The sequence below is a fragment of the Chlamydotis macqueenii genome, chromosome 1 (assembly GCF_036417535.1).
Source record: "Chlamydotis macqueenii isolate bChlMac1 chromosome 1, bChlMac1.mat, whole genome shotgun sequence".
In the NCBI taxonomy this organism is placed as follows: Eukaryota; Metazoa; Chordata; class Aves; order Otidiformes; family Otididae; genus Chlamydotis; species Chlamydotis macqueenii.
Window position 1 is genome coordinate 160,610,922 of NC_141556.1, and position 24,833 is coordinate 160,635,754.

The following is a 24,833-nucleotide window of genomic DNA, read 5'->3' on the forward strand; positions in this document are numbered from 1 at the left end:
ACATGGAACACTCGGTAGTTTTGCTCTCTTACTTGTGGCCACAAGCCTCACAAATTAGTCAAATTTGTGTGATGAATGTTATGGTTATTTCTCTTGGATACATTGCAGTAAGAATAAAAGTAATGCAGTTCTTAGGGACATTGGTAAATGGAAGATAATTTACTGATAATAGCTCATTTTTTATTTGCTGTGACAGCTTATCTTGTTCTAGTAAAAAAAATAATTAATTTGCTGTTATACTTCATAATTTTTAGTTTGATTTTCTGAATCACCAGCAAATACTCCATGTAACATTAAGAGTAGTAGTGCACTTCCCACTGGCAGAGCTGTAGAAAAAGTGAGCTTTAAGATCTCACCTGTTTATCCTGATTTCCTAGTTATCTTTTACTGACGGTACAAAGTCGTAAAGTAAGTGTGGGTATTTCATTTAGTATTAATCTTTGTATTTTAATGTTTGATGATAAGTTAATAATTTTCAAACAAGAAAATGTTATATTGAAGCAGCTGCTTTGGTCTTTGACGTTAAAATGATATTAAAAAAATAATCTTGCCATCTATTCTTTCATGTTCACAGGACTTGGAATTACTAGCAAATGGTGACCTAACAGTAATAGGAGATCGTGGAGCTACACTGAGTGGGGGACAGAAGGCCCGTGTAAATCTAGCCAGGCTAGTGGTTTTTTGCTGTTTCTAAAATTTACAAATTGCCAGACTTTAGACAAATTGTTGACTAAAGTAAACAAATGTAAGACTTTGTGATAATGACTTTTCTTTAAACCTTTTAGAGCTGTGTATCAAGATGCAGACATCTATCTTTTGGATGATCCACTGAGTGCAGTAGATGCTGAAGTTGGAAGATATTTGTTTGAAAAGTATGTTACTACTTTATTTTCATTTAAAATACAATTTGTTATCTTCTAGTTCCTTATACAAAGACTTGAAACAGTATTTTTTAGGAGACTGATCTCTTCACAAGACTTAATGCATTCACTTTCTGCATTTATTTTTCATCTATTTTATGTATTTGGAAGATGTGTATTTTTTTATTGTGTGTATCTTTCATTTTGTTCTTTATTTTTAAAAGCGCTGTAAAAGTCTGTTTTGAAGGCATTATAATTAGAGTTATTCTTAAGGGAATACATGCCATTTTCTTGAGGAAAATGTCAGATTTCATACATGGGTTTGGGGGTTTGTGAATATTGGGTTTTACAAATATTAGTACTGAGTGAAGAATTATATGGGGTGGGATTTTAAATCACTTCTTCATTTGCTGCAGCTTTATTTGCTTAATTATAAGCACTTAATTCAACTGGTTAAAGAAAAGGACAGAGCTCTCTCATATTCTTGAGTGATTTTTCATTTTGGTTCTTGAATGGTTGAAATTTCTCTCAGGCAGGTGAAACAGGGAACCGTGGCCTGCAGAGCAGACTGTGGAAAGCAGAAATAGAGGAAAAGAGAATGTATAAGCTTACCGTGAAAGAGAGAGATATTGGACTTTCCTCCATTCCTGAAGAAATAGGAGAGCATTAGTTGAAAGTCAGGTTCCCTTCTCAGTAATTTTCCTCTTCTCCGTCTCTCTCTTCTTTCAACTGCCTAATCTATGGCACATAGTGAGTACGAGAATAATCCAGTTATTGCCAGCCAGTGTTTCGTCCTTGCTTCTTCATAGGCTGTGGCTCTTGATATCAAAAGGTATAACCTAGAATTTATTAGAACTAGAAGGAAAAACTTCCATTGACTGAATTCAGTGGGCTTTGGTTGAAGCCTTAAATGAGAGCGTTTTTGTGAGCATACTCACATCCTTTGAATTCCACGCTCCACACACATGAATTAATTTGGTTTACTCGTTTCCTCCTTTTCACCCCTAGACAATAATGAAAACTTGTCTTGCAGAAATGGTCATAGAATTTGCATTGACTAGCACTTGCATACTTGTTTTTTTTGCCCATACAGAGAAGTTTTTAGTATCTGAATCTGAAAATTGTACATCCTATTGATGTTTGCATTTTCAAATCTGGAGATCGCTCTGAAACCCCATCAACATTTTGTTTTATTTTATTAGTTTCTTCAAATGGCTACTGTTTGTTTCCATCAGCCAGTATGGAGTTAAAGTTTTATCATGCATAGGCTTTATGTTCATTATTCTGTGCAAGATCATTTTTACCTGCCACGACTGATAGATGGAGTCATTACTTCTGTAGTTCACGTACTCTATCAAATTCCTTTAAAGCCTCTTGAAGCTATCTAGACTTTAGCTGCTGCTTTTCTGTTTCTGCACAAGATCGCTCTACAGCTCCAGCATCGGACTGTATCAGTGCCCGAGTTCTGAAAGTGCACCCACCTGAGCTGTTAACCTGTTTCTCTCTTAAGTCTTAAGGTCTTTTCACGAAGAGGAAAACAGGAAAGTACAGTAATGCCTTGCAAAGGAGGTCGAGTTGCCTCGTCAATTTATTGTACGTTTTATGTGAGCTGTGACTCACATTGGGAGCATCTACATCCTGCTGCAAAACTGGAAGTCTGGATTTTTGTACGTGCAGAACCATAAAGGAGCTAGAAACTATTGATCTGTGAGCACAACATGTTTTGCTGATAAATGTGTGGAGATGAGGAGGAATAAGGAGATTATCTCAGACAATTTGAAACTCTGGAAACTAGCTGGAGTTCTTTCTTTACTTTTGTTTACTCTTCCTCCTCAACTCTAGATCAGTTTGAGTGAAACAAAAGTAGAGTGGAAGCATTTTGTAGAGAAGATCGACTGGGTGGAGTAGTAGTGGCAAGGAAAACTGAGCAATGCCTTCCTGTTCAAGAACTTAAGGGAGGGCTTTTTTTTTACAAACAAAAGTTGTCTTCTGAGGCCTTCAAGGCAGCTATAAAAGGTGCTGGGGTAGTGGGAAGAGTGGTATGTTCAGTAGCTCGCTTTGAAAAACAAGGCAGGGCGTGTTCTTCAGTGCTTCCTGAATAGTGCTAGAAATGTGGAGAAGAGAGACAGCACTTGAGCAAGAATGATTTCTTAGAACATGGTGCTGAGGAATGTCCGAGACTCCACTTCATACAAGCTGCCCCTAGGAGTCCAAACCGCGAGGCATAAAACAATGGACAAGATGGAAGAAACAGGGGGTTATTTAATGAGAATCTGAAGTGGATATTGTTCAGTTCACTCACTCTTTTTTTTTTCCCTTTGTAATTTTATATTAATGTTTAATTTTTTTATAAGTGTCTAGTCTGTGTGTTTACATCAAAGATAGGTGTGTTCCTAGTAATTCCCTGAAGCTACGATCTGCATATATTTTATATATATATATATAATATATATATATAATATATATAAAATGCTTCATTACATTTGCTGCTTCTCCCCATTCTGTTCAGCTACTGCAGTAAAGAGTTTAAAATATATGAATACTTTTCAAATGAGAAAGAACGTGAGAAGCACAACTGCAGTGGGAAAACAGTCCATGATATTATTAATAGGGGATTGTGTCTCTCAAGAATTTCTCCATAATACAGACAATTTTTTTCTGTGGATGGATGGAGCAGATAAAGCCAGTTTTCCAATGAATTCCTCTTTCCTGGTCAGATTCCTTGGGACCTAGTAAGGTATAGTCTGGAAATTCCCTATTTTTGTTTTACTTGTAGCCTCTTTTCCTGTGAGTTCTGTTGAGAGTTAACAGTAGGCATGCTTCAGTCTTTTCCCAATGGGATGTGGCAGTGTAGTTCTATTTTTTTTATATATATTTGTGTGTATATATGTAAATCTGCATATATTATATATATATATATATATAAAAAAATATATAATTATTTTTCATTAACTTTTATGGAATGCGGTCTTTTGAGACCTCTAGTTTTGAAATGAGGGACAGCCATACAGATACAGTAGCACGTTTCTTTGTATGATGAAGTTTGGAGTAGCCTGTGATGTTCTAAGAAAATCATTCAGTTGTGCTTGGATCCCAAGAAATTTCCTACTCTCCCTGTGCATCTTTGTAAACATATTTCTATAGACTATATAGCTTCAGTTCACCTTTGGACAGAAATTAAGTTGTGTCCCATCAGTGTTACTGACACAAAAATGATAGTTTTAAGAGTGAGATTTATATTCCATCAGTCTATTGAGACAGATGTTCTTCTCTAGGTGTTGTTCTTCCCTTGTATCTTTTTCAGTGACGGGACCTGTGTGCCAGTCTCCGTTGATGATCAGCCTGATTTCTTTCTGTTACTCCTCTGTGCTTGTGAGAGTAGACAGAGTTGCAGAACAGCTTGGGAATCTTTTCGAATCAGAACGAAAGTTGTGATGCTACTTGGGAGTGGTATGCACAGATGTATAACTCCTACTATCAAACAGAACTCTGTAAATCCTTTTTTTTTTTTTTTTTTTTTTTTTTAGCAGGAACTTGTTTTGAATGTATGGTCTCTCAGTTTAGGCTGTGGAGCTAGATAAAAGCTGCAGGAGAAATTGCTGCATTTATCACAGCACAGTGATAAACATTAGCATCTATTCAGATGGAGGACCTTGGTAGTAGGCGATGGCCTTCTGTAGGAACTTAAGGGCCATGTAACTGGGCAATGGGTTGTGGGATAGCTATATGTTGATGCTGCCAGGAGAGTCACCTGGCAAGTTCACCAGGTGTCCTGAAAGATAAAGTCTGTCAATTGCCATCTGAGGTAACTGAGTGTTCCTCTGTGAGAGAGGGAAGGGAGCAGGCATGGTTTTGTAGCAAAGATGTCCTTCATAATTGCAGGAAGAGGTGAGGAAGAATTGAACTGACAGCAGAGGAGAGCGGACAATTCCATCATGCAAAGCGCATGGATTAAGAGATCCTGAATTCCTCATTGCATTCTTACTTAAGCCCCAGAAGTGCTTGAGGGGAGGAGCAAAACAAAGTAGAGAAAATGAGGAAAATGAATAAAAGGCTTTTTTTTTTTTTAATTGGATATGCAGATCTCATATTTACTTTGTCTGTTTAAAGTAATTTGATTTTTGGAACCCTTAGGAGTCCGTGAAGGCTTCCAGTCTCATATCTCTCAAAGTGAGGTATGTTTGTAGATCTCCTGTAACACTGGAACCTTGAAGAAAAAGTGCTGTTATGGCAGTGTAGGTAATTAAAAGCAAGTGGAGCTCATCAGTCCTGTAAAACTAGCAGATAAAAGCTAGCATGTCTTGTTTCTGTAGAGGGATTACAGACACAAACAGTGTGTCAGAGGAACCAAGCAGAGATAACCCTGGTATCTACTTGCCAGTGCTGTGTTTAAAGGCATATACATATTACATGCTTTGTCTACTGATGACGTGTGTATAGGGGAGCTGGTGTGTAAATTTAAGGATTTCCCTTTGCTTCCTTTCAGGTAGGATCTCTCTAAATCAAGGATTTCTCTAAGGCATCCCAGTTTGTGTTTTACACCTGGTCCGTACTCATTATGCCTCTGATACCGCTGTAGTGGTTACAGCCCTAATGAGAAGTACTGGGCAAACTTGAATGCCGTGTACCTCCTTTTATTGTATTACAGATGTTGCTCTTGAAAAAATATTAGTTGTACCTTTACATTTAGGTGATACAATTGAAATTCCTTGAGCTTCGTTGTGTTTATTGTAGGGAATACGCTTAAAAGCTATGAGTATATTGTAGTAATGTTGCTTGGGGTTTGGGGGTTTGGATTTTTTTTCTTTTTTTTTTCTTTCCAGAAAGTGAAAAGCATAAGTGTGATCACTGTAAATTGTGTGTTTTCCAAGAACTGTAAAATTTTAAAGTTTTTGTCTCACAGAAATGCATGTAGTTTTGTTTTGGTTTTTGGTTTTTTTTTGTTTTTGTTTTTTTTAATCATGTGATATAAAACAAAAAGCCCCACTTGCAGAACCCCAGTGCGGTTGTGTGCTTAGTGGTCTGTGGGTGCAGTTGCAAAACAGTGTTATGAATACTAAACTAGATATGTGCTCAAGAGAGAGGTATGCAAATTAATTTAGGAAAAATTCACAAGCAGCTACTTAAACACTAAGATCTTTTTCTCAAAAAGTCCCTAATATATGGACCCTGAAAGCTGGAAATGTGTACCAAAGGAGGCATCACTGTGTGTTTGCTTATATACTTTCTCCAGCCATCCGCTGCTGGCTGGTGCCCAGGAGAGGAGTTTGTGGACCAGCTGATCTTGTGCATTAGCCCAGTGGAGCCTGGGACTTGTAATGAGATGGACATAAATGGTTAGCAAGATAGGCATAGAAACAGAAACAGCATAGCAGGAGTAGGTGTGGGCTTTTTTGTCTCTAGCAAACATAACACCTTTTTTTTTTTTGGTTGTTTTTTTGTTTGTTCTGAAGTTTTGTAAACTTAGAAATGCATTAAAACAACTGTGGGATTGTTCTCCCTAAACCACTTAAATTTAAAGGGAGAGGAGAGAAAGACAAATACAGTAAGTAAATTAATATAACAAAGGCTTTATGCCTGTGAGCACTTCTGCATGTGCTTTAATTTAATTCCAGTGGTTATTTCCATTGAAACAAATATAAGTATTAACTAGAGTAAAGTTGAACTTGCAAGTGAACTTCCAAAAATGAGAGACAAAAAGAACAGTAAGGAAGAAAGTGGAATCATTAAAGAAGAGTCACTTCGCAGAGGTGAAAGAAAGCTGTTTCTTGGAGATAAAAATTTTAAAAAGATTAAAGAAGAACTTGTCTCAAAGAAAAGAAAACCTGATAGAGAAGGAAGAACAAATGAGGATTCGTATGCGCGAAAGTGCCAAGACACTGCCTTTGCATAGAGGAGCACTGTTGTTGTAGGCTCCCTTCTGAGTGTCTTCTTCTGCATCCTCTGCAGTATCAAAGATCAAGCTAATTTTTTTTTAATTGTATAGAAGTTTGCTGTCAAAGTACAAGGAATTTTTTAAATAGGTGATAGTATACTGTTACTTAGGTTTGTTAACTTAAAATATTGTTTGTTTTTTTAATTTTTGTTGAATTGGAAGAGTGTAATTTCTGGAGAGATTGGTCCTCAGTCTGATATTCCTGATGATGAATGAAGGCCATTGGTGCTACATTTTCAGGTGATGGAAAACTGGGCAATGCTTCAGGCAGTTCTGGAGACAGACAGGGATTGGGAAAGTCTTGATTATAGGATGTGAATTAATAGATGCACACAGCAGGGATAAGTGCAAAGTGTTGACTCTGTGACCACACAATGAGCAAGGATCAGTAGTGCAGCAGTTTTATGGAAAAGGAGGTGCAGATTGTGGTGGATCACAAATCCAGCATGGGTCAGCAACGTCATGCTCTTGTTAAGGAAACTGCACCCTGGGATCTGGCATGCAGGTAAAGTCATCCTCCTATTATGTTTTGTACTTGTAAGATCTCAACTGGAATAATATTTCAGTTTTGTACACTTACAAAAAATCTGAAAACTATTTACAGAGTGAACACATAGGGGAGAAAACTATTTGTCACTTTAAGAAAAAAAAAATAGTAGTATATTTGGGGGACCTTTTTTTTTCCCCCACTTGCCTGGAGGAGAAAGACTTAATGTATGAAGGGACTGTGTACACAGGAATAAACTGGTCTCCTGACTTTTGGGATGTAGTGAATTGAAATTACACCAAAAGATGTAAGCTTGAACCTCAGAGATAAATTTTGTAATGATGAAGGTAACTTGCACCTGGAATGCATTTTCAGGAATGTAGGAATTTCTGTTGTACAGCTTAAACATGCAGAACAATCCATCCAACATCTGTCAGGAACACTTATAAGTTTAAATTGATTCTTACTTGGGGAAGAGGATGCAACTTTCATAGTCCCTTCATCCCCCTTTTCCTTGCACTGAAGATACTGCGGAACTTTGGGGTTTTCTCTGTCCGGATCTCGTCTGGCCGCGTGCACACGTGTGTCTGTGAGTGCTTGTGTATTTAATAAATGTGGCAGTGGGGACTGCAATTTGTGCAGTAATTTGTCCTGTTGCCATGTATTAAATGTGCTCACACTCTAACAGAGTATGCCTGTTGAGAGCAGCAGAGAAGCAGAAAGAAGCTGAACTTTGTGGGGTTTTATACAGCAAGTAAAGAGGTGGTGGCAGTTCTGGGCGTACTCCAGCAGATGTCTGAACCCTTGGAGCAGGTACGTCCTCTGCTGGAGCAGGCTTTCCCTGGATTCTCTGTATCATCAGTGAGAAAGGGAGACACTGTCAGGGGGTGGTTCCCCTAGAACTGAATGTTTAACTAGAATTGATGGTTGCTTTTCTTCAGCTACACAGAGCAGCGTTTCTAAAAGTAAATGCGTGATGAAACTAAACCTTAGTGAACCAGTTAAAAACATAAACATGGCCTATTTTGTTTTGTTTTCTTTTATTTTTCAGTTCTAAGACCATTACAAATTTTCCCTAATAAGAATTTTGCGAACTCTCTGAGTTTTGTGCCAGCCCTTTTGTTAGATTTGGTTTTGCTGAGCCTCTCTTCAAACTCTGGCTTCAGTCTTCTGTGGCAGCCAAGGCAGTGTAAAAACTTAATGTTCACTAAACTGCAGAATGGATGTTGTCAAGTGAGAGGGAGAATATTAAAAAAGTAAAAGAAAATAAAAGGTTTCAGACATAAACCTCATAAAACTCAAGTAGTTTGGTATTTTGAAACAGACGTTAAGTATATACTTAGTATTTTACTAGTTTTGCAACTTCTGTGCTTCATGATGATACAGTATTTTAAATGGCAAAATTTTCTAGTGAGCTGTCTGAGCAGTGAGTTGTTTAACTCAGTAATAGATCTAAGTATGCACTCTTTGTTGCAATTTTTCCTCCCTGTGCTCATGCCAGTGAATTGTGACAACAATTTTTCTACTCACCTGTTATCAACAAACTATTCAGCTAGCTTCTTTCTACCCAGATAGACATAAAATCGAGAGTTGTTGTTTTTTTTTAAAAAATTCTCAATTGAGTGAACTGATGTATCAGTGGAAATATAAATTTCCACAGAGGTCATTTTTGCCTTCTCTTCTGAGATCAAGATCATGCAGGATGCTCTGCTGACAGCACCGACAGTTCTAATTGGTTTGCTCTGATGCTGCGATAACCCACTTCTTTTTCTGCTCTTTTTTTTTTTTTTCTCTCTTCCAAATGCAAATTTAAAGTGCAGTGGGCTCACTGTGACTCAGGATCAAGATTTAAAGTTTTCAGCCATTGGATTTTGTAGTGGCTAGTTTGTTGCAGTAAGCTGTTAGACGTACATTTGGCACACAAAAAATTCAGTGATCAAAGTGGTATATAGGCTGTGGGACTATGTAAGGGAAAGCTAGATCTCTTCACGGTGAACACCTGATATATTTGCTTTTGGCAGCTCTCCTGCTAGGCAAATAAATATCCTGTAGCCTCTCTGATCTTTGTCTAGTTCCCTGGATGGGTTTTGTTGAAGACTATCTTTTGTTGTGTATCTTTAGCTGGTGCTCTGGTTGCCACGTGGCTTGTTTCTGTGGCTGCTCACAGAGTGGACAGTAGCCACACCAGAATAATACTCCCACAAAGAACTTGATGTAAAAATAATTGCAACTGCTCAAATAGTTCTGCTACTACACATACCTTGATTAATTGTTATCTTGGCCACCTAAGAATGACATCATGGTTTTATAGTTGCTTCTTGAATGCTGCATAGGATGCATGAAGAGTGTTGCTTTTAACGTAATCTTACTGCACAGTTTATTTGGAACACTATAACAGACTTTCTGCATGTAATTATGCTGACTACTACTGGTATTAACCATGGTGTGGTACTCTACTGCCTGCAGTCTTTGTAGCAGTGATAGAATAGATGTTAAAAGCTGTGTAGGCAGTTAATTGTATATAAAACATGAATGTATGAAACAGTAAGCGATATGATATGATTGCTATTAAGCTCCTGTTCTTTTTCTGCCTTACTCACCTTACTGTTTATTGGCATTTCTCCATTGAATTTGTACTGTTGGATTACTATGGGTTTGCTTGTGTTTTGGGGGGGGATTGGGGAAAGAGAATTTGTGTGTGGAAGGGGGGTTGTTTGGTTTTCTTTTGTGGTGAGTGCCACCCTCCTGTGTCATGTTAGCAAAAATAAGCCAAACAGGAGCAGAGCTGTGGAGCAAAACGCGTGGTGCCAGGGTCTCGGTGCAGTTCAGTTTGAGCAGGCTGCAGACTGGCTCTGCGGGCAGCCGAATCCTGACGAGGGGCGCTACTGGAGCCTGTGTCCTTGCATAGTTTTGTCTAGGAGAAATCCAGTTTGTATGCTCCAAAAAACACTCAATGGTATGAGCCACAGCAGATTGAGTTGAGACAGCTGGGCGATGATCTTCAAAAATGTACTCCTGATCCAAAAGGAAAATACGAATGTATACACCTTCACTGGACGCTTCCGTTCTAGACAATATGAGTTTTCCATGTTTTCTTAAGATAGTGAGTGGTTGAGAAAGGGGAACCCTCTTGAATGGTTTGTATCCCTGCTGTGTTACTGTGGGGATGAAGGCAGCAGGAGCGTTGGTAGAGTTGGATACTCAGTTGTGTCTGTGCTACCCCTGTTCTGTATGAAAAGCTACTTCTGGACTGCCACACTTGTAAACCATTGCTGCTGTGTTTTGCGTGGTTTTTGGCTCTAGTGGCCTTTCAAGGCTCTGCTGAAAAGATACCAGATACCTTTTCTGCTAGAACTGTATGGAATTGAACTGCGCTTACTGACTCGTTCTGGCGTGTCCAGTCCCTTCGTCTCTTCTCTCTCCAAATCCCAAACTTCTGGGGAAGCCTGTAGGGTGCCCAGTGAGGGGTGGTGAGCAGGTAAGGTACTGGAGAGGAAGATAAGCTCTGCTTCTGTGGGACAAGGTCAGAGATGGTTGAAGGATCTAACTCCTGCACCTCAGTACATACCTGGATGGAGCTCAGATCAACAGTACTGTTTCCTTCTCCAGCACTCACAGTGACTTTCTGTTACAGCTGCTCTGAAAGCTCATCTCAAATAAGTTACTTTTATTGGCTTTATTTTTCCATGATCACTCACAGTATGTTGCCCTCCTTCCTCTTTCCATTAGTTTTTGTTCAGTAACATCCTTGTAATTTGGCTTATGACATTTACATTAGTTAGAAAGATGTTTAATACAATTTTAATGAATTGTCCTTAAGAAATTTCCTCCTCTTTAACCCTGGACCAGAAATAGAAAATTTCTTTTTCTTACCTTGAAAATTTACAAAGTTAAATAAGGAACATGTTTCTTAAGTGTAATTTTGATAACTCTAATAATCATGGGTATCTTTTTTTCTTATTTTAAGCATTGTGTAACTAAATAGAAGAAGCTTTCCAGAAACAGTCAGAGTGATTTAGGACACTTCATTTTTTAATTCTTTTTCCATCTCTTTGCAGATGTATTTGTCAGGCCTTACATCAGAAGATCTCTGTTTTGGTCACTCACCAGTTGCAGTATCTCCGTGCTGCAAATCAGATTATCATCTTAAAAGACGTAAGTGATATCAGTGTTTATCTTTTTATATTTGACATACTGTCTAATGATAATTTATAATATTAGGGATAGAAAAAAAGCAATTTAAGATTTATCTTTTTTGTTTGTAAATACATTTTCTGTCTGCTAATGACCATATATGTTTTAAAACATTTAGATTTATTAATGAATTGTTATGAATGAATTTATTAGAATACCTTCCCTGAAAAATCTTTCTGAATTTTTATAATGCATATACGTAATCGTACATACTGTTTTTTAACTTACATATGTATAATATACTGTGAGAGAATCACTGCTTTTGAGACTATATTAATAGTTTGCTTTTATTCTTGTTTCTCATACTTTTGTGTGAATTAAGAACTATGTTGAATTTGCAGCCAGTCCCTATTTTAAAATAAGGCTGAGAAATGGTCACAAATACCTTTGAGAATGAGCAGACCTTCAGCAAAACTGGTTCCTTCCAAACTTTGTTGTAGCAGATATTCACAAATTCACGTTTTTTTTTTTAAAAAAAAAAAGGATAGTGAAGTAATTCAAATTACTTTTGATGCACCACAGAGTTGCAAAAAAAGAATGCTAACTTTTTCCTCCCATTCAAATCTCTTCAAGAGTTTCAGTCACTTTCTAGACATATGTTTGTGATAGAGTTGTAAGAAGTGTGGAAATGGTCTGTGTTGCTCCTTGTAGAGGTCTGTGAGGACCAGAAAATTAAGCTGCTGTTTACCCCTAGCCTGGAGTAATATTAAAAGACTGATGGTTGTGTATGTAGTTCACCAGCTTGTCCTAAAGCTGCATGGCTGTCTTCCGCAGCTTCTCCAAAGAGGTAATTCTCACATGGCTGTAACTGGGACTTTTGTCATCCCGTTTGTGTGCTCCTTGGCCTGATTAGCTGCTGGGAAGGGACTGGTTAGAAGGTGAAGAGCTTGTTCCTGCTTTTCTAAATGAAGAACTGATAGCTAGAGGCTTCTGCTCAGTTACTGCAGTGGGATGTGTACTCAGCAACTGCAGAACCCCAGAGACAGCAAGGATAGATAGGAAAAATTGTCCTTTACAGAAAGCGTATAATGAAGATAATCAAAGCTTATATCAATTGTAGGGTAAAATGGTGGGGAAAGGTACCTATTCAGAGTTCCTGAGATCTGGCATCGACTTTGCTTCCCTTTTGAAAAAAGATGAGGAGGTAGAACAGTCGTCAGTTCCAGGAACCCCCAATCCGAAGTCCGCCCGGAACCGAACCTTCTCAGAGTCCTCTGTCTGGTCCCAGGATTCTTCTGTCCACTCACAAAAAGATGGAGCAGTGGACCAACCACCTGTGAGTGCTCGAAGGATAGGCGTGTCTCAACTCTTGCCTGGCTGTTTTTTTAACTTACACTGTGATAAGGGCTTTCCCTGCTGCGTTTGAATTTCAGAGGCTGCTGCATTGCGTTAGCAGGTGGATCTGCCCAGCGCTGTGCCTGACTAGCAGTCCTGCCACCCGGGCTGCAGAGGGCAGGCATCCCACAGCTCTGCGCTGTTCTGTTCAAACCCGGCAGAGTGAGTTTGTTCAGGCTCAGCATCAGCTCTGTTGCATGCAGGAAGCATTCCTATAATAATAAGCGGTGAGATACAGGAAAAAAAAATAAAGCTACAGACTTTTTGGTTTTGGTACCTTGTTGGAGGCATGGTTTTACCCCCGAAAGCAGTAAACTTGTCTGATATTATTAATATTCCAGTGGTGACTCCACTATTAAATCCACAAAAGTGTGTCAAACTTTTTAGCAGCGTTAGAGCTATTGGATGGGGAGGTGGGAGGGAGGTAGAGAAACAAAAAACCAAGACAGACCTCTCTTCTTTTATAGGCAAGTAGGTAGGATTTCTTTTTTCACATCTAAGTTAGGTCTGTTGATTCCACTGCTCTTGTACAGTTATGTCTGCTGACAACAAAATCAAGTGTTATGTGTCCACTGAACTGGTGCTAGTTTATCTATCACATATACTATAAAAAAAAAATCAGAATTTTGTTCATTTGAATAGTTCTTTTACTTTCTTTATGTCTGTCTCATTTTTTGCTTTTCTGTCTGTGTGTCCCACATCCATTGTTTACTTACTATGACTTCTCATTTGTCATTTTACTTGTTTTCCTTATTAACAGATGCTTTTGGTACTTACAAGGAGACTATTAGAACTTTATGGGTAATCTGTTGCTCTGGGCATATGTTGTTTGATTTTGGTGCATACTTGCAGAAGAGTATTTACTTTAAATACTTTTCTGAAAAGGAAAGTTTACCCACACTTGCATTCTGAAAACAGATTTTTCCCAAGCCAAGGCCTCAGTTTCCAGAGCTGCTATGACTGAAGGTAGTGTATAAGAAAAGAAAAACCTGATTTAATGGACAGTTAGAGTAAATATTTCCGGCTGTAAGTGAAGTCATGTTACATACTGTGATACAATGCAAAATAAAGTCTTCACGGTGTCATTAGGCAGAGTAGATTTTTCAGTATTACTGAACTGAGACTAATGTTTTTTGGTCAAAGCTATAGTTCCAATATTTAAAGGTTTTATATACTTAATCTTTTTATCTCCTTACTTAATTGTTTGCTAATTCTGAACCATAATTTTCAAGTGGCTTAGTCTGAATCTGTAACTGCAAGGTTGATGGTTTTTATTCTGTTTTATTTTCCAGGCAGAAAATGCACTGGCTGCAGTGCCAGAGGAGAGTCGCTCTGAAGGAAAAATAAACTTTAAGGTTTACAGAAAATATTTCACTGCAGGAGCAAACTACTTTGTGATTTTTATACTTTTAGTATTCAATATTTTGGCACAGGTAGGTTTTTGGGAGCCACGAATAATACTGAATGTATTTTGGATTCGCCTTTTTTCTTTCTAGCATAGTGTATGCTTGTCACTGTGATGTTTCATTTTAAATGGTTGGGAGCATGGTGTTCTTTAATAATTTTTTTAGTATACTCAGTCAAATTTTATGTATCACAGCATGGAGTTTTGCTATAGCATTAAGAGGTCTTCCACTGATCCTTATTTCAACAATTTTAATACTTCAATAAAATAAGTATTTTGCTGGCAGCATGGCACAGAAATTATAAGCCAGTCTAATTTTTGGAGATACAGAACAAAATCATAAGCTGTAAGAAGTAGTCTTTAACAAAATATGAACAATCAATATATTTCCGTTTGAAGAGGGTGAAGAGATTGACTGGGTATGGGAGGAGAGAGTCTGACAGAAATGTTAAAAAGAAAACTCATCCGCTGATAAGTGCAGGTTATGAGAAGAGCTAGAAGGAGGGTCACTCTTTAGCAGAAGAAGAAAGCAAGGAAGAGGATAGGCAAATACTGTGTGTAATGCAGACTGTAGCAGGTAAGTAAAAGAATTTTTAAACAAGGAAAATTATTTTGAAACTTACTGGAAGAAATAGTGAGCTGAGGAAGCTGTGTGAAGATAGCTTATTGCCTTTTTCTGTTTCCTGCTGAGAAAGCTTAAATTCATTTCATGGAAATGATTGATCTTGGCTGTAAAAAATAGTCTGTCTATTTAGACATGTTACTTCCTCTTTGGTTGTCCTTGAATTGAGTCTACTGGAAAGATAGCTGAGCAAGATCAAATCTCTGCAGTAGACTACCCAGAACTTCAAATTCATGTGAAGAGAGGTGCATTTTGAGATAAATTACTCTGTTAAAAGTTTGTAGTCGCCTCTCGGCACAGAAGGAAGGTGGCAGTAGGAGTTTTTTCCTTCCCTCTCTTCTCTCATCCTTTTTCAACCCTGTTTCTGGTAATTATCTCCTGTAAACACAAATTTCTGGACTGGTAACATCAGAAAGTTTGTTAATCAAAAAGCATTTTTGGAATATCTCTAGTAGCAAATTCAGGAACTGAAAAAATGAGTTCTTTAATGTGCAATTAACATACATTAGGAAGAGCTACTCTATTTTGTTTGCTTAAGTGCATTGCTTTCCTTTAGTTTGCTATCATGTAAGGTAATTTAAGGTTTGTAGAGGATTTTAATGTACCTTCTAATGTGCTTTGCAAATTGCTACTGGTCTTGAAAGACTGGATGGCATGCTTTCCTGAATATGTGATGTTTTCCCAGAGAACATGAAAGAATAGCAAGGAAATTTAATTCTGTAATATTTTTTTTCATTATGTAAGATGATTCTTGTATTTGCCTCTTTCACTCAAGGTGGCATATGTACTCCAGGACTGGTGGCTTTCTTACTGGTAAGTTAATGATGATAACTGGTCAGTTGTTCCTGCCTTTTCAGTCAAGTACTGTTTGTCTAATAGAAATCAATGTTGTGTAGGTGGTGGTGGGGGCAACCCCTGTTCTAGGAAACTGCAGAATACGCTTGATCTTTTTCTGATTTTCACTCATTTTGTGTGTGGAAAAACATTTCAACTTTATGCTGAAGTGTAGCCTGTGATAGCTTCTACTCATGGTGTGATGCATGACAACATCAGTACGTGGGGTCTTTTGAACTAAAGATTTCAGCAGAGTTGAATCTAGAAACAATTAAATGTACTCATGAATATTTGCAGGATGTGATTTGATGATTGCTATCTTCTGTATGCATTTCCACAGGGCAAGCCATCAAGAAAAGCTGAATGTCACAACAAATGGAAATAATGGAGCAAATGAGACTGAACATCTAGACCTTAACTTTTATTTGGGAATTTACGCAGGTAATTACACATGCACATGTGTATGCCTAAGGAACTATTTATTCGCTGACCTGTTATAATAAACACTTTTGAGAGGTGTGAAGCAACGACAATATGGGGAAATGTGATTTCAAGCAGTAACTGAGTAATGTCTTAACAGATTAGGAGCCTTGGTCTTGCTGCCTGGCTAAATTAATTGGAATAAATAAAATTTTAAAAATCTAACAGAAGAAATAGGTTGAATGCAGGCTCTTAATTTGCTTTACCTGGATTTTGGAAAGCAAACTAGGAATTGAGTATTCAAAAAGTCAGTCACTGTAAGGTTGTGGTTTTTGTCTATATTAATAGGTCATTGAGCTAAATCTTCAGTCATTATATGGATGGGCAGGAGGGATTAGAAATGGATCTTCATTCTGCACTGTTCTAAAATTTGGCATGGCTACATTCTGGCATATCTACACTTCTGAAGCGCCATCGCAAAAGAACCAGGTTTTAAAAGGCATCCTAGATGGCTATGCAAAGCAGGATGTTAAAAACCACTTCGATATATTTCAGTAGGTACCTGTATGCTTCTGAATATCCAAAAAAGGACATTGATCTGTATTCAGGCATCCATACACCTTGAAATACTGCTCTGAAATGTAGTAAAAATTGGCATATAAAAATAACGTGTAGAAATACGCTCTCAGACTGCTATTTAGCACTTCTAGTGATGTGCAGTTTTGTATGGCATGGTCATTTCTTGATGGAGAAGTAAGTGATAGGTCTGAAAAAACAGGTGGAATAGCAGAAGAATATGCATTGGCTGTATTCAGAAATCTCTCTCATAGGGGAGAGGATAGGTGGAGGATTTTTTGTTTAGGTTTTTTTTTTGGGAATCCATGTGTCTGAAGTGCTTGACAGGAAACATAGTGCTTAGCTTGGGGTGCAACAATTTAGGAGCCAGATAAATTTGGCTCTTATTTTCTCTGTGTAGTGTCTTATTTCATGAGCCATTCCAGAGGGCTGCACAGTATGATTAAGTGTGGCAAACTTGGCTTTCTCTGACCATATAACCTAAACCACATTATGGAAAACTTTATTCCTTAAGGCAAATTTTGTTCTAGATAGCAGAACAACAAAAGTTACCTTTATATTGAAATGCTCAGATGGCTTAGTGAGATGTTTGCAGTCATCGAACAGACAGCATTGAGTTACCTACACAAAATTGCAAATGAAGTAGAAAAAGTTACAAAAAGATTTCATATGAAGTCTAACTTACCTTCTTCTAAATCTCTGAAACTGTATAAAATAATATAACATTTTTGTTTCTGATTCTCAGTGTTTGGAAAAAAGAAAAAAAATCACTGTGGTAGTTCCTTCCTAGTCCTTTTTGTTTCTATGAGACAAAGATTTAGAAGAGTAAAATTTCTGTTAATGGGAAACCTTGCTGGCTAAAACTGAGGTACCAATTCCACACCTTTTCTATAATGTGAGCATGCAAAGAGTCCTTGTCTTTCTCATGCTAGGGTAGTAAGCTTGTAAACAGGGAAAGCAAAAACCTGAGGTGTGAGACAGACTGGATGAAGGACTTGAAAGTAAGTCTCGTTCTGCCCCCTTCTCCCCAACCATTAGGTCTTTTCAAGGATTTGTTTGGTGAGGGTCATGGCAGCAGCTTCCAGTGGCTTCCAAGTCTGAGTGAAGTTGTACAGAGATGAGGGGTTCCCAGGACATGCTCCGTCTCCTCCCGTCGCTCCCACAGACCACTGTTAGGCATGGGCTCTGCTACAGCCTCCTGCTTAGTACCTCTTCTGCTCCCTTTTTGCATGACCCAGTTTTCCTGTTGGGTGTGTGCAGTTACTCTTGGAAAAGTGGTTTTCTTTTACCTGGCCCGGAATACAGCAGTCAGGACAAGGCAAACAAGCTCCCATCTCGGCCGTGGTTTTTTTTTTCTTGAAAACAACACCACGCAGAACACGGGCAATAAACTGTGAGCAGACGAATCAAACAGTGATACCTTTTCTTGCATCCTGGGAGCATACAGCAGTAAGCAGGATGGTGTAACTGCTTGACTTAACCACATCATGTAATTTAAAACCTCAATCTTTCCCACTGTTACTGTGGCTGTACCTGAATTGTGTCCAGTTTTAACCTGTCCTTAAAACAGGTAATGTTTAATGTTGATAGTTGGGGTCTAACTTAAGGGTGTCCTCAAGGCCTGAGCATCTGGGCTTGTGATGACTCTACTCCGTTTCTGGAGCAGATCACCTGGAGCCTGAAGCACTGCCAAGTGTCAGGTTAACACCTTCACTGTTCACCATCATCAACTGGGAACTTGGGTAGGCATGTTGCAGGTTACGCACAGCAAACAGAGCAGCAGCAATCTCATCATTCTTTGTTTCCATCTTTTGCCCTGTAGCAGCCCTGTCTTGTAAGTGGAGATGTGCCCAGAAGAAAGACAAACAGCCTGCAGACTAGTTCCCTAGAAGGGCTCTATTTCATGTAGCATAAGGGATGCATCATATACTACGTTAAAGAAATACACATAATTTAAATGATTTGATGTGGTTCACAAAGGGAAGAATGGCATGAGTGGTTTGGGCTGATTGAGAATAACTCAGGGTTGTCTCTAAATAGCTATGTGTGTATTACTTGGTTAATACCTGCTGGCAAACGTTGAATCTTCACAGTGACCTCTGCAAGCCACAATTATACACAGCACTGTGAAATGAATTTCTTAGCAGAGCTGTTATGCAGAAGGTTTTAATAAAGATTTATTTTATGGGTTAACAGACATTTTCTACATTTCTATAAAGTACTAATTCCTTCAAACTGAAAAAGAGAAAGTTTAAATCGATGATATGATAGTAACTGAAGCTAGTGACAGATATAAGATGTCTATGTTCTGTGCTCAGTGTGAGTCCCTAGGCTTAAATTAGGATTCTTGCTGTATACAGAAATCAACAAAATTTGGTTTTCGTTCATTTTTATTTTTAAATTTCTTTTTCCTTATGAAATTTACATATCTGTATGTATGCCCTGTCCATGTTTTTTTTTTTTAATTTCAGGTTTAACAGTGGCTACGATATTGTTTGGCATAATAAGAAGTCTTCTGGTGTTTCAAGTTCTTGTTAATTCTGGTCAGACTTTACACAACAAAATGTTTCAATCCATTTTGAGAGCTCCTGTCTTGTTTTTTGACAGAAATCCTATAGGTAAGTTTGATAGTAAAAAATATCTTAATATTTAATGTACTTCATTGTTTATGTTAACTATACTATTTCTGGGCAATTATAAATTTATAGTATTTTTGCACATTTGTGGGGGTTTTTTGCTTCTTTTAATTAAAATATTTCAATTTAAATGTGGTCTTTTAAAATCTAAGAGTCAGAATGTTGACTGCTTATTGGTGGTGGATCTTACTCTTTTCAAATGCAGTCTAGAGAAAAATGAATTGTACATTGTTGTACATTGACCTACTGGTTGCATTGCTGATGTTCTGGTTCAGTTACACAGGAGTCTCTTCCGTACACTGAATGTGTATGCATGCGTTTTGTGGGGATGGATGCCTTTTTTGTGTTTTTCTGTGAAAGCTTGAGCCCAAGAACTATTTGCTCTTTTAAGAAATAATTTTAAGCATATGTGGTGATTGACAGTTGTTGAGAAACTGTGTAGCTTACACTATCCTTCCAGAATGGATAAAAGCATAAAGCATGCCATTTAAAACTAGAATCCAGATCCTTATGTTCTTCAAAAGAAGTGACAGAGAAGCTGGAGCAGAGTGAAGACAGTGAAAGTGGGGTGGTACTGATTTAGTAGCCAGTCTTACATAAGCAATGGAAATCTGATGGCCTTCACTCTGTGGAAGAAGAGGAACGTAGGCTTTTTCTCATAGTTCCAGAAGCTGTTTAACGATTGTAAGGATATATAGGGATAGCTTTATTGTTTCAGAGTAGTTATTAAAATTAGTAATATTTTCAGGAAAAAAAAATCATGTAGAGAAAAGTTTAATGTCTATAATATGATGAATGAAACATGTACAGTTTCCCCTTTAAAAAAGAAAATCTACAACTGCACAAGTTTTAAGGCTGGTCTCCCTGTACTGAGAGTCTGTGATAGTGTAAATTCAAGGCCACTGCAAAGAATTAGAAGTGAAGCCATAAGCTCAGGAAATGGCTTAGTGGAGAGCCAGTGAGAGCACGTACATCACAATAAATCATAGTACTGAGGAGTTTGTTGTCAGGTAGATAGATTTTCCTCTTTTTTTTTTTCTTTCCCTTTTTTTTTTTTTTTTTTTTTGCATGTCATATGCAGTAACTGTATTTTCAAGGTAATACATAATAATCTTGTAAGAATGCCTATAAACATGGATCATCATAAGAAACAGAACTACAGAGTAAGCATCAGGGATAATATAAAGCAATAAATAACAGTTGGCTTTGTAACATACTGTGAAGCTCAAATTAGCAGTGCTTTGTAAAAGAGCCGCATTCATAAAACCTGCCTATCGCTGGTATTCACACACTGTCATGACTTACAGATCCGTATTTCTATTTATCAGCAGATATTTTATAATAGAAGATTAACTTCAGTGTGCATATATTTTTTCCATTCATCTTTCTTTTGGTCATGGTAGCATAGAAAGGGACTGCTGTTCTGGTCTATACATCTTTTGAAAAAGGAAAAAAGAAAAGAGAAAAGACGACATGTGAGATGATGCTCTTGTTCAGAACTGCAGCATGTAATGGTTCTGAAATTCTAGTTTTTTTAACATCTGTGTTTCATTGTCTAATTTACGTGGTTTTTTTATTGTGTATTTATCTTTCAGAACTTCAGATGCTGTTTTCTTACATTGGGGTGAGGTTTGTTTAATTAGGAGTTTTATTTTCTCTCTTTTCTTTTTCTAAGGCTATGAAAGGCGTACTAAAAAGAAATTACTAAAGGCTCCTTTTTCTAGGTTTGTGATTGTAATAGCCAAGTCAAGCTATTAGTTATCATATCCCATATTAGCAAAGCTGATACTGCAGTGACAGATTTGTCATTTAGGCATCCAGCATGTTCTCAGTATTTGTGTGAGGTCTTTACAACCTCAGCAGAAGCAATTGCTGAACTGACTTTTGCTGATTTATTTCTCCAAAAATAATCAGCAATTAAAAAAATGCCACGATCAGTATTTTGAACACACAGTGATCCATGTTCCAAAGTCGAGGAAGGAAACTTAAATAAATAGACATCCCAAGCTCTCGGTAGTTCTTATTGGGGAAACAGACTAATGAGCAGCATCAGGGAGTCGACATTAGGAAATGGAAATATGTGGTGAATCATGACATGTCTGTCAGCTCCCAGCAGTGTAGTTCCAATCAGTCGTGGTGAATAAATGAAATTACTTATTTCTAAGAGAATTCTGTTTTGTGAATCAGTTTAGGCATGAGACCAAGATCTCTTTTTACAGATCGCATTAGCGATATATAGGAAGGAGAAGGTCGTAAAGGGAAGAGTAACCAGATGATATAAGAACTTGAATGTATTTTTGGAACCTGGATTGTATAGCAGAGACAGAAGAATATGAAGAACCCTCTCCTTTCTCCCTTCCCACCCAAAAGTATTTGTATATACATAGATTTCACCTTTCTGAAATTTGACATAGATCTAAAAATAGTTAGATGTTACTGTTTTAAGATATTTGCATTGGAGGAACCTTATTAATAAATGACTGTCTCTTTCTTTCTTAAGCACTTAACCTAACCCTATTGAGCCGATAATCCTAGGTAACTAAAGCTTATTGTGTTATCCAGCATTCAGAAAGAATGATCGGATATTTATGACTGAAATTCAAATTTATCAGTAAGTATCTATGTAGCATCACTTAAACAGCTATAGTGAAAGCTTGATGGGAAGTTAGAGATTACATGGTTGTATTTTAGGATTTATCACATCTGACTTGTCTGTGCTGGTTGACAGAACTCATTTACTTTATTTTTTGGCAGGTAAAATTTGACTTGTTCCCCTGAAATTTCCTTTACTCTTCTATTCAAATCCCAGTGAGGGAGTTGCTTGTATGTTAAGGTATCTGTAAAGAGGAAAACGTGGAGGTTTTCTACTTCGTAGTGAGTGCTTTATATATTCCTCTTCATGTGTCTCTTGCAGGAATAAAGGGGTTGATTTCTGTGCACGTCTAGCACAAGAGGGCAGCATGATCTGTTTTATCCTAGTCTAGCATTACAGCAGCTTGTTAGAAGGATAACAAAATTTATCTGTTATGTTTTTAGAGGTGATATTTGAGGAGTGAATTTTCAACCTCACCGCTGAGCAACAGTAATGTGATTCTGTTCAGTTGTCCTCATTATCTGCAAGTATAATATTTTCTCTTAATCTTTTACATGGTAAGCTTTTCAGCTTCATGTAGAGCTGAGTTCCGGCACTTTGTTGGCTTTGTAATTAGTGGCCAAAAGTCAGATAACCCTATAGAATCTGATGCTTTGGTGCTGTCAAGGGGACTTTCAGCCAATATTCCTTTTAATTTCTTTTTCAAGATATTTTGTAACATTTCAAAACTAATTTGATAAAAAGCTAGGTAAAAGGGACCAGGACTTCAGCAGCAGTGACTTGAATTAGGAGTTCCCTCTTTTGAAATTAGTTTTTTAGTGGTAGTTTAGGAGATGCTAGTTTTGACAAGCTTCAGGATTTGAGTCAAGATTACTTGCTTAGCTTGTAGATGAATTGTTCTTTTCTGGGATTTGGGGACAGAGATTTCTTTAGAGAAGGGATGCTAATGTGTAACTGCATCACTTTCAGTAATGGTAGTTTTAGTGGAGATTGTGTGTAATTTTGAATTGCATTGAATTTAGGAAACTGAAACCTGCTGGTGCTGTGCTGATGGGTGCTGTAAGAACGAATGAATGAATGATATGCATGAATTTTTTCAGATAAAATAGGAACCTCTTCCCCCTCCATGGATCTGTCTAAAATTCAAATTGAACCAGAATCACTATAGAATGTGTGTGAAAATCTAGTTCTTATTTTCTTTTTCTTTTTTTTTAAAACTATATCTCTACAAACTCTTGGTTCTGAGAGTTCATAGAAAGAGGAGAATTTTTTTTTGGCAGACATTGCAGCATTTCTGGCCTTCCTAAAAATAGAAAGCACTGAATTGTGTGATGATTGTCCTCTACCTGTTAAATTAGCAGCTTTTTTTTCTTCCCACAGATGCTTTGTGGAAGCATTAAATAAACATTGATCCCTTTGGGTGCTTACTCAGACTTTGAGGTTTGACCAGGTTATAAAGAGAAATATTCTCCTGTCGTAGCAGCCAGAAATGACATGTCAAACTGATAGCTAATAGCAGCATATAAAAGCAAACTCTGAATATTAAAAGATAAAAATGTGAAAGCAAGCTGTTGTTTTAATGAAGAGTTTGTTTTTCTTTAAGGCATAAAGATTTTAATTATGGTGTTCATAAATCAAGTGTTGAAACACCTGTAATTTGACAGAGAAAGTTTCTTTATAGGATTAAAAACATGTTCATCAGTGCACAAGTGTCTATCTGCATTTTATCTGACAGAAGCATCAAATGAGCAACGTTGTTAAAGTATTTAAACCATAGAATATTTGCAACAAATGTGAAATTTCAGCATTCTGAAAATTACAATGCTGATAATGTGGTTGTTAAATTATACTCTATCAGTTGGATAGTGAAACTGCTCTAGTTAGCGTACATTAATATATACTTGTTCACACAAGTGATTCTGCTGAACAAGTAGCATGTTTAAACAAGAAATACTGGTCTCAAACCCTGTGATTTACACGAGGTGGTGTTTTGCCATATCATGCAGTTAACAAGGCAAAGCTTCATGTTAAAATATTTCATTTGTAGTCTCATTCATCACTGATATAAATATTCAGTAGTGATGCCAGAAAATGTATTGTATTCTTATTTGACTCAATGACTCAATTGCTTTCTTTTTTTTTCGGAAAGATCTGTGCTATCTTTCTGATGCAGTTTTCAGGTATTTCCTTGTGGTCAAGATGAATTCTGTGGGATTGTGGAACAACTATACCAGCTCTTTTGGCAGCTTTCGTGTTCTCTTAAGCTAACACAAAAAAAATACATTGTCCTTAAAGCAGCAGAGACTTTGTTTTTTTACTCTCTGTGCCAGGCTCTAAAGCACATTCAGGTGTGCCCAGGTTTGTTAGTTTATGTTGAAAAGAAGTCCCTATAGGACAGCCTTTTGTTGTAAAATAAAAACACAGATTCTCTCTTCCGTGTTGGTAATCACTTGCATTTGTTGTTATTAAGATGGCAACACAATAGGTTCCATCAATCATCAAGATACTTAACAACCGCACAATGTTGTAAATATTATGTTTGGGTGTTTGAGTGGAACAGCTCGTCACCGAAGTAGGTGTGGTAATTAAAACCTGTTAGGTTGCTACATGTGTTAAAAAAAAAAAAAAACTTTAATGTTTTTTCATATAACAATGGTGATATGTACTTTAAATCTTATCAGGGCGTGAATATTAAATGATATTTTGTGGGAGTTGCTCATTTACTATTAGTACTATCATGGCTTTTGTTAAGAGTTTAAATAGTCTTATGCTTCCATGTGTTTTATCACCATTACGGTTCTGTCAGGAACCTTATAAAGTTGGTTGCTATAGGAGTAGTCTTTAAAGTTAGTAAACAATACTTGGGAGTTATGTTTACATAAATTATCTATTAGCGTAACTCAATTCAACTCTGTCTTTTTCTCTGCAATAATAAT

The 24,833-nt window shown here is 37.3% G+C and overlaps 1 protein-coding gene across 1 annotated transcript in view; it reads left to right on the top strand.

Annotated features, from left to right (window-relative positions):
• Positions 1-24,833, top strand: part of ABCC4 (ATP binding cassette subfamily C member 4 (PEL blood group)) — a 157,041-nt gene that overhangs the window by 40,991 nt on the left and 91,217 nt on the right. The window contains exons 12-19 of the mRNA XM_086771389.1: positions 575-669; positions 786-872; positions 11,341-11,437; positions 12,537-12,752; positions 14,104-14,244; positions 15,614-15,651; positions 16,013-16,113; positions 19,140-19,286. Coding sequence (XP_086627515.1) covers positions 575-669; positions 786-872; positions 11,341-11,437; positions 12,537-12,752; positions 14,104-14,244; positions 15,614-15,651; positions 16,013-16,113; positions 19,140-19,286 — 922 coding nt within the window. The remainder of the gene's footprint in view (positions 1-574; positions 670-785; positions 873-11,340; positions 11,438-12,536; positions 12,753-14,103; positions 14,245-15,613; positions 15,652-16,012; positions 16,114-19,139; positions 19,287-24,833) is intronic.